We start from the raw sequence: 10054 nt of genomic DNA on the forward strand, positions 1-10054 counted from the left end.
TCCTGTGTCGTGTGGTTTTTGTCCTCAGGGTCAGTGTGCAGCGGACGTCTGCTTGGTACAGTGTGTGGGCGGTCAGCGGCTCACCCAGCCCAGCAGCATCATCTTCCTGATCAACAAGTTCCTGATCGGTCTGGAGTCGGGCCAGCAGCAGCAGCTCCGCGGCCGCTCGGCGGGCCAGCGAGGTGAGGATGACACTAACCGCTCCGTCTCCTCCATCGAGGAGGACTTCCTTACCGCTTCCGAGTACCTGGGAGACGACAGTGAGGAGGACCCTTTCCGAAATGGTGACTACCTCTACTGCACTACCCACCGTACAACGTAACTGCTCACCTACACCATTCGCCTGTACCACTCACTTGCACCAATAACAGGTACCAGTCATCTGTGCCCTTTAATGCCTGGGCTGTTGTACTTTAATGCCTACATCATCCATCTCTACCAGACAAATATGTAACTTTATAATGGCATGCAACTGTAACATGTTCCACTAACCTGTGCCATTGTACTGACACGGTACTACATTATTCATAATTTATTGCATTTCTTTTTTTATTTATTTCTTTCTTAAGTCACCTCTTCTGCAGGAACAGTGAAAGCAATGTCTCTTTCCTGTACCTGGACAACAAATAATCCATTTAGTTGCAGTTACCATAAGTTCCTCTTTCCAAATTCGCACCATTTAATTTGAAAAAAATAAAAGAATAAAAGACAAAAGTTCCTGTGCATTCAGTCATAACTAAAATGTGCATTTGGGTGGCCTGTCACCATCTCTGTAACACTTAATTACTGCAGCCATACTCTGTGCATGCCTAGTGTCTTGTGTGGCTGAAAGCAGCTCCAGTAAAACAAATCAATGCATATCATCATCAGCATGATTATGGCCTTGAGGTTTCCAGGGTGCTCGCTAATCTATAATTAATCTCTTGTATGAAATTGGAACCAACACACTGTGAAGGTTATGTTCCCCTCTACTTCTCTAATGTGCATGATCAGATCGTCCCAGATAAACTCACTTGGGGGGGGGGGGGGGGGGGGAGTTCCAAGGCAGCAGTACTGTACACAGTACAGGAGTGTCCATATCTCGCTGATTGTACAAGAATAGATAGGGATCAGTGCATCGCATGTGATGGTGTGCATCTCTCCCTGCAGATGTGGACAGCGGTGACATCATAGAGCCCCTTGGGGAGGGGGCACGCAGCAAGAGGCTCCAGGGTCAGAGGGCACATCTGAGTAAAAAGGATGAGAGCGAGGACTCAGATGTAACCATGTGTGCCACATCCCAAACACTCACCAGACCCTGTACTTGTGGGGCCGTCCCACAGAGAGCGAGCCGTAGCGGTCAGCCCAGTCCGCTCGGCACGCAGGAGGCTGAGTCTGCTGGTCACTACGCCACCAACCTGGCAGAGTCTGTCTTGCAGGATGCCTTCATCCGCCTGTCTCAGGACACGCCCTCCTTCGCTACCGAGGCAGCCGTCAGCGTATCCGCGGGAACCCGGACAGAGGACCCCGTGCGCCCACGCACCCACTCCTTTGAGCTCCCCAAAATCGTCATTGTCCAGAGTCCTGATAACTGCGAGGGGGTGGCGGAGTGGCCTGGGGGTACGTCCGCAAATGCCATCGCTGAGCAGGATGCCAGTCACCAGCCCCCCGGGTTAGAGCCCTGCCCCCTCCTTCCACCCGGACACTCCCCCAAAGCTGTGGAGGTGGCCTTAGCATGTGCAGCTAACGTGATCGGCACTATCTCCAGCCCACAGGTCACAGAGCAGCTAACACTGGAGGCGGAACCAACAGAGGGAGAAGAGGAGGCTGAGGGTGGGGAGAAGGATTTGGTGGATGCAGACTACTCTGTCTCCTCTGCTATGTGTGGTATGGCACAAGTGGCAGGTGCAGTTGCTGTGGTGGACTTGGCTGTGGGGGCAGGTGAGCCTGGTGAGACAGACATACCAGGTGAGACCTACACCCCATCTGTTGGACTAATGTCGGCAGCACAGGCCTCTACTGCTGTCACCCTCCACTGTAGTGTTGCTGAGGGAACCAGCATTGAGCCATTCCGCACTAATATCGCGGAGGTGCTCCTCAGTGAGGCTTCAGAGGTCCTCACTCAGCGAGGGGAGCACAAGAGCATTGCAGACTTCTTGGAATCTACCCACTACAGAATTGTGGAGGTCATAACCGGTCATAAAAAGACAGGTCTGGACGAAATGGAGGTTGACGATTTTGTCCACGGGGTCGCAGACAACATTTTCAAGCACGCACTAGGGAAAGCCATGAAGAGAAAGGAGCTGGAGGCCCCAGGCAAAGATGTGCCTGACATACAGGGCTTTCTCCAAGAGAGTGTCAACACCCTGCTGTTCGATGTTCTTTGTATCACATCAAAGAAAATCAGTGACATTTCAAAATGTAATAAACGGTCATTTGTTCCTCAAGAAAGTGAAGTCAACTCCAGAGACTATGAAACTGCCATAAAACCGAGCAGGGAGCCATTAAACCAATTACAGCTCCTCTCTGAATCCAGCCAGGCTGAGAACAGTGAGCATCAGAGCAGTCTGCCTCACTGCACAGATAAGCTGTCAGCCTTCACAGGAAAGAAGGAAGACGGAAGAGTGCAGGAGGAAGAACTACACACAATGGGCTCATGGTGTCTGCAGAAAGACAAAGATCAGCAGAGAGCTCCTCAGTTGAAAGGTGCTTCCTCCCTCACCAGAGACTGCATTGACCTCCAGGTCCAGCCCTGTAAGAGCAACAAATCCACAAACTCAGACACACAGCAGCCTGCCCCAGAGGTCTCAGGTCAAATAGACACATCAGCCACTCTTGAGAAGAACAAGGGCAGAGCAGTAAGAGAAAGTGAACATAAATCATCTCCACTGACACTTCAACAGTCACTGTCCTCTACAGGGCCTACACTCATGATGAAGATGGAAGAGGAGTACCGATCCCCCGTGTCGTGCTTCGCAGACGACCTTGCAAGCACTGTAGTTTCCATGGCCACAGAGCTTGCTGCGATCTGTCTGGATAACTCAAGTGGGAAACAACCCTGGTTCTGTGCCCTGAAAGGTGGGACAGGGGCTGGACCGGAAGGCTATCTGCTGACCTGCCGCACACCGATGAGGAGGAAGGAGGTTCCGAGCGGCACCACAGTCATCAAGAAACACCGTCCTCCACGTCTCAGTGAGATCAAGCGAAAGACGGAGGAGCAGCCGGAGCTGATGGAGCGGCTGGTGAACCGGGTGATGGATGAGTCGGCCATACCAGACGAGCCTGTTGACCCCTTTGCTGCCTTTGCCTCAGAGGTCACTGCAAAGATCATGAACTGCCCAGAGCTCAGTGTGGTGGACACCTCTAAACCAGGCCAGCCCCGGAACAGGCTGCAGTGTGAGCGCTGGAGCAGGGGGAAAGCGGCCAGCTATGAGAGTATTCCAGAAGAAGACCCGGATGCTTCCAACTTGGCTAACACCCTGGGCCCGGGAATCCGGCTAGGTCAGAATCTGAGTCGCGGCAGCTCCATATCCAAGCAGTCAAGCTGTGAGAGCATCACGGACGAGTTTTCCAGGTTCATGGTCAACCAGATGGAGAGCGAGGGCCGGGGCTTTGACCTGCTGCTGGACTACTATGCAGGGAAGAATGCCAGCAGCATCCTGAATTCAGCTATGCAGCAGGTGGTGAGCAGAAAGAATGGGCACTTGAATGTAAGGTCCACTTGTGTGTCTAAGCAGTCCAGTACAGAAAGCATCACAGAGGAGTTCTACAGGTTCATGCTCAAAGACCTGGACAAGGAGAACAGAGATTACAGTGTATCCAAAACTAAAGAGTGGAGCAACAGCCTGCTGCCTCCATCTCCCAGGTCCCCCTTCTGCATCCGCCAGTCCTCCATGCCAGACCGTAGGTCGTCTGACTCCAGGTTGACAGTAAACTCCCCTATCAAGGCCAACTCTTTTGACGGCTTTGCCCGCAATGTGCATGGGGACACCCTCAACATCTATCCTGCCAACTCAGTGTCAGCGACGGGCCTGTGCAAGTCAGACTCCTGCCTTTACCAGAGGGGCCAAACAGACCAGATCACAGACATGTTGATTCACGAGACCTGGTCAAGCTCCATTGAGTCACTGATGCGCAAGAACAAGATCATAGTGGACCCCGATGACAGCGAGGACCTGGAAGGGCCAGGTGACTCACAACCACACGTTGAGCTTTTTGCCAACCGTCTGGCAGCAGACATTGTGGAGAGTGGTAAGTCGGTACTTGGGAGCCAGCAGGAGGGTGCAGTTAGCCGGCAGCCCCTCCCTGTGGGCGAGAGAAGGAGGGGTTTCAAACAGTCAAGGCCCGGCTCGAATAGAAGCAGGTCTAGCCAGGACCAACCAGCCAGTGCCAAGGGGAGCGAATCTATCTGTGCAGCAACGTCGAGAGCCCACAGGGACGTCCCTCTGATCCACATTGAAGGAGATCAAAAGGATGAGCTCACGGAGAACACTGAGAAGACCCAGCATCACCTCGGGGAGATGCCCTCAGTAATCCCCCCTCAGAAGAACACAGAGAAAGCCCCTTTACGCCACAGCAGGTACGTCTCCCTCGCGGGTTGTGGATTTACTGTCTGTTATTCCCCCTGAGAGCAGCTTGGCGATGTGGAGGGGCAGGATCGATCGAGATGAGAGAACATCATAAAACTATCAAAGCCTCTGAAGGCCTGCCTCTTACAGCGCTCAGCTCTGTCTCTGCATCTGAACAGAGCCACGGGAAGAGCATGTCTGAGAAACACAAACACACCACATCTCACTTCCCACCTGGAATTCTTTTAGGTCTCAGAGAATAATTTGTTTTAACGGATGCACTTTGCAATAATCTTCAGCATGCACAATTATAACTGTAAAGATAAATTAGGCAGAAAATTCAGGATATGCAATTAATTGTGTGAAAGATCCTGTGCAGTTAAGACTTTTAATAAGTGGCTTGAGCTCAGTTTGGGTGTTTCACCAATGAGAGCAGGTAGAACTTGTAGATATGTCCTGCTGTGAAGGTTACCTTCACGCTCAGTATGTAAGTGGCAGGCAGTGTCTCTTTCCCATATACACACAGACACACTCACAGGCAGACACACAAACTCATATCTACAGACACATGTACCCCTGATAAGGATTGTGTTTGGTTATTTATATACTTGAGCAGCAGCAGTAGGTTGATTTTTGGGGGCAGGGAGGTACAGGCACTAAGAGTAAAGGTATGCATATGCTGGTAGAGGAGCACTCATAAACTAGGAATGAAAGGTTACTTGGGGGGGCAAAGAGCCTCAGGGTGCTTATGTTAGGAGGACAAATGAGATTGGAGGTGGGGGCTGAGACAGGAGAACAGTGGAGAGGGGGGTTTGCTGAGACTTTAGCAGGTAAAGGGGGGGACGGGTTGCTGGAGGGGAACGGGGGGTGAAACCAAATGAGACCAGAGTGGGTTGATCACATTGGGTGATGCTGCCGTTTGCTCTCCCCAGCAGTGAGAGTGAGGGGGCAGCAGTGTGCGCAGTGGGGGGGCAGGAGGAGCTCTCTCTTAGTGCTGGCAGTGAGGAGAGCACAGGAAGTTGGTCACAGATCGCCCCTGACGACGACCCCCACGAAGAGACCAGTAGCTTTATCCAGCTGAGTGAGGGGTCAGTACTCACTCCCTCCCATCGTGCAGTTCAGTGCTGCCCGCCGTTCATTGGCCCATCGTGCTAGTACTGCTTTGATTAATCACGCTTTCCTATTTGATTTGTGCTTGCGCTGAGGCTTTGCCTTCAGGACTTGCAGAGGGCTTCTGATTTAGCCATTGTAATGAGCATTGTCACGCCTGGGATCTGCATGCAGCCTGGAAGCAGAGATTAGAGACGGAGACTTTGACACTTGGGCTTCTGGGGAGTCTGACCTTGGGTGCCCACTGTGAGAGTGACTTCTTCATCCTCGCTACCAATCAGAATCATCCCCTCCTGAGCAATCAGCAGAGCAACACTGTCTGTCAGTAGACTTAACTGTAGCTAGTGGATAAAATACATTCAAAGGATGAGGAATGGTTCCGATATAGGAAAGTTCAGTTAGGTACATAAAGAGAAATAAATCAGGTAGATGGATGATAAAGGATGGTTCAGGAATTTTTAGAGGGAGAATTGTTCAGTGAATTTAAACGATTGGAAATGGATCAGGGGTAGTTAGATGATATGGGGACTGGATCAGGTAAGTGCAGATAGTGAATTGATCAGTTATCTGTATGATGGAGAATGGTTTAGGTACAATAGTTGTTGATGGGGGCTGCAGGTAGATACATTGCATCAGCTTTGCAGTAAATACATACAGCTGTGCAGCTCTCACCTAAAACATGACACCTGGTCACCTGACCCCCATCCACCTCTTTACTCCATCCACCCCATCTGTGATCAGTGATCTCTGATATGAAAGGAACTGCCCGCTTGGTGACCATGGCCTGCTTCCACATTCTCATCTCTGAAGGTGAACATGGTGAACATTATGCAGAGAGAGAGAGAGAGAGAGAGAGAGAGAGAGAGAGAGAGAGAGACTGAGCAAGAGCAAAAAAAAAAAATGAGAGTGTGTAAGAAAGAGAGAGCTTAAATGTGTGTGAGCTGCCAAAAAACCAGTTCGGCTGCAGCTGGTGTTTATATGCAAATCGCTGTAGAACGAACAACATTGTGTGCGTTGCTGAGACTGATATTGCTCTTCTCGAGCCGGTGACCATGTCAGCATTGAGAAAAAGATTTTGAATTTTTATGTTATTTGAATTTCAGAAATGGAAACAGCAGCGCATCAAGTCTGGGTTTAGCAGACCTGGAAGTCTTTCCTGAAACCGCTCCAGGTAGACTAATCAGGTAATCAGCAGCACATGCCCAAGCTCAATCCTACTGCACGACACAGGAGTTTATTAAACCAAGGCTTCACACATGCTTATCTAATGCTGCTGTTCATAATTTTTTCAGTGAAGTGGCTGAGAAGACGAGTTCTCTGAAGGGAAGCCAGGAGAATGTGGAAGGTAAACAGGTCCTCCTTACCCTTGTCTGACTGCATCCCATTGACTCTGGCTGACTTGCTGTGTTTAAGAAACACAGACAGCTTTTTGAGGAACCTACATAAGACATATTTTACAATGACTAATTCTAAATCTGCAGCAGTACAAAACTTGCCTTGCTTAAGGAGGCAACTTGCATTGATGCTTAACATTCATGCTGCACAGCTCCTGCCGTCTTGCTTGCTGCTTGCTGCTGAGAGTGATGAATATTACAGACTCACTCCTTTTTGACAGGCAGGAAAGGTAAACAAGCTGCACTGACAGATGAGATGCAACACCTGTCCATTTACAATAGTAGGGGGAGGGCACAAGTCTACTATCTTTCATTCCTCCTGAGCCCTGAATCAACTCATTGTATTACTGTTCCAGTGTATATCCCTTGCTTTTGAAATTCAGGAGACACAAAGACTTTTTACAAAGAACTTCTGCCGGGCTAGAATAGAAGTGTACTGTTCTAGTCTGTCACATACTGTTCTTGCAGTCAAAGGTAGTGGGAGTAATTGTATTTAGGAATAGTTTTAGTTCCTTGAAGACCAATGGGACATATTCCTACAACTATTTATTTTCCTTCAGAGGAAATGTTTAGCTGCTTAGTTGCTATTTTTGCATTAGTCACACAATTCACTAGATCTCTCAGAAGAAGGCCCTAACAAAATGTGCATAGTTTTCCAAACAAGTTTGATATTTTAGAAATATTTCTTTGTTGGAATCAATCTGCACCAGGTTTTCCATTCTGGCTGATACAAAAAAAACTGTAGTGAAAAGGGGCAGACAGTGTCCCTTCCTGCTCAAATGAACAATCTTTCTTATATATAGAGGGTACCTCAGGACTGTCAGTAGGAGGCAGCAGCAGTCAGAAGGAATTGCTGGTGGTGAACCTTGACATGGACCCTGAGGGTGTTGACCCCGAGTTGCAAATGACCTTGCAGTGGATTGCTGCATCCCAGCTGGGAGTGCCCATCATATACTTCAGGAAGTCCCAGGAGAAGCAGATGGAAAAGGTACATCTCCTCTGTCTGTGGGTTCAAACTCACCTCTGACACATTTGAAAACTGTTTGCTTTTGTATATGGCCTAGATGAGCATAAGATGTGATTCTTCAGATCGCATATAAGTAGCAAGTTGTGATGAATAATATGCAATGTCAGTACTAATATCATACTGCTTATGAGATGTATGAGAGTTCATCAAAAGGACTGTGGCATTACCTGTCTCATCCAGATGCTTATCCTTTGGATTGGGCTAACAGCATTACATTACATTTTGAGGATGTCAGTGGTTTAAAGAGAAAGCTATAGTATAGAAGAATCTGAGCTGCCACTGCTATGACCAGGATGATCCAGACAAGCATTTGTATGCTTGCCACTGTGTGTATGTGCACATTTTTTTCTTTTGTGAAAGGTAAACACAGTGTGTCCGTGCACAGACAGTGTTTGTGGTGTCTAACATACTGTGTATGTTTGTGGGTATAATGTTCAGCTGTGGAAGATGCTGACGGCGTGTGTGTGTGTGTGTGATGTCCTGCAGTTCCTGGCGGTGGTGCGGCTGGTGAATCAGAAGTCATGGAGGGTGGGAAAGCTCTTTGGTGCTGTGATGCAGTATTGTAAACTTCAGGAGGAGGGTGGGGGCAACTCTGTGTCCAGTCTGTTTGACTGGCTGATGGAGACCCACTAGTCCCGCCCCCCTCCACCCCGCCCTCACAGTGTATCCCGTGCCGAATGTCACCGTTCCCCAGCTGTGTTCGCTGTAGAGTGAGTCCTCGTGACACTGTGACCTCACCTGTAAACCTGTACTACAGAGCACCTACCTTCCCCTGCCCCTGCATCCCTAGATAACCCAGCATCTCACCGGAAGACTGATTTTGAAAATGAGGAAAAATGTCTATCAGCTGCAGAAGCCCTGTCTCCCTTTAAGATCAGCATGTTTCTCATTTTCAGATGCACGGGAACAGATCTAAACCTTTAAAAAGCTACACAGTATTAGGTGTAGCACACATGTAGTTCTCATGAAGAATTTCTTGTCTGCAGATTTTTATGGGTGAACTTATGAACAAAATATGATATTTCTTTATTGCTTCAAAAGTTTTGCCGACTGCATCAAACCAGGGCTCTGTTAGTGTTGGTTTAAAAAAGGAGAATCTGGCAGTTTACACTCAATATCATGTCTTCTGATTTTATTCTAATTTTGAAATTATCTGTGATTCTTGTTATTTAAAATTATTTTCGATAGTTGTATATATTGTATATTCTGAACTGCTGCACCTTGAAGTAGAGGACTATGGATTGGTTTAGTTTTTCATACTGCTGAGTGATGGAGAGGTAGAACAATTTGTAATGTGAAACAAATTTGTTTGTGAATCTAGTCTGTCTGGTTTTATCTGTGTAATAGTAAAGTAGCGTTTTATCAGCATTCAAAGCACACAACTGAACAGTCTCCTCTTATTAATAAATGAATGTACTGATCTTTTGAAATGAATAAATTTAAGTAATGTGTTATTTTGCAGTCTTTATTCAGTTGAAAAGGAGAAAGTTGGTGAAACAGACAAATTAAATTCATCTCAAGTTCTTCCAACATACATTATCAAAGACACGACAATATTTCCCTCTACGCACAAGTGAGATACTACTGTGGCTGTCTCTCTCTCTCACACACACACAGACACACACATACTCACACAGTCGTTTAGAATACAGTGAAAACAACACAGAATGGTTCAGCTCACAAGTAATCCCAGTACGTAACATGGTCATGAAACCTCTTCATTTCAAAGTATACTTTTAAAATTGAATTAGAGACATGATTGAAAACCAGGGCAGTATAATTTCAACTTTCCTAATTAGGGATAACAGACAATCGAGTGCAGTTATGATTAGATCTCCACTAATTAGAGATAACAGACACATATATCTGCAGCAGTTCTATGATCTATTGGCTCAGAGCTGGCCCCTGACATTAAACACCCAGCTGCTACACTGTCACTCAGCCTACAATAAAAGCGCTGGAGGTCAAAGGTGACA

General features: G+C 47.8%; 1 protein-coding gene across 4 annotated transcripts in view; it reads left to right on the plus strand.

The window, feature by feature from the left end:
* Nucleotides 1-9464, plus strand: part of LOC118783104 (SPHK1 interactor, AKAP domain containing) — a 72675-nt gene extending 63211 nt beyond the window's left edge. For 2 of the 4 annotated variants that reach the window (XM_036536804.1, XM_036536805.1), the window contains 7 exons: nucleotides 29-284; nucleotides 1150-4558; nucleotides 5480-5635; nucleotides 6761-6841; nucleotides 6950-7002; nucleotides 7855-8039; nucleotides 8565-9464. In XM_036536804.1, coding sequence (XP_036392697.1) covers nucleotides 29-284; nucleotides 1150-4558; nucleotides 5480-5635; nucleotides 6761-6841; nucleotides 6950-7002; nucleotides 7855-8039; nucleotides 8565-8711 — 4287 coding nt within the window. In that variant the 3' untranslated portion in view covers nucleotides 8712-9464. The remainder of the gene's footprint in view (nucleotides 1-28; nucleotides 285-1149; nucleotides 4559-5479; nucleotides 5636-6760; nucleotides 6842-6949; nucleotides 7003-7854; nucleotides 8040-8564) is intronic. The other 2 variants (XM_036536806.1, XM_036536807.1) reach the window with 2 other exon arrangements.
* The last annotated feature ends 590 nt before the right edge of the window (nucleotides 9465-10054 follow it).

This window comes from Megalops cyprinoides, chromosome 9 (assembly GCF_013368585.1).
Source record: "Megalops cyprinoides isolate fMegCyp1 chromosome 9, fMegCyp1.pri, whole genome shotgun sequence".
Classification (NCBI taxonomy): Eukaryota; Metazoa; Chordata; class Actinopteri; order Elopiformes; family Megalopidae; genus Megalops; species Megalops cyprinoides.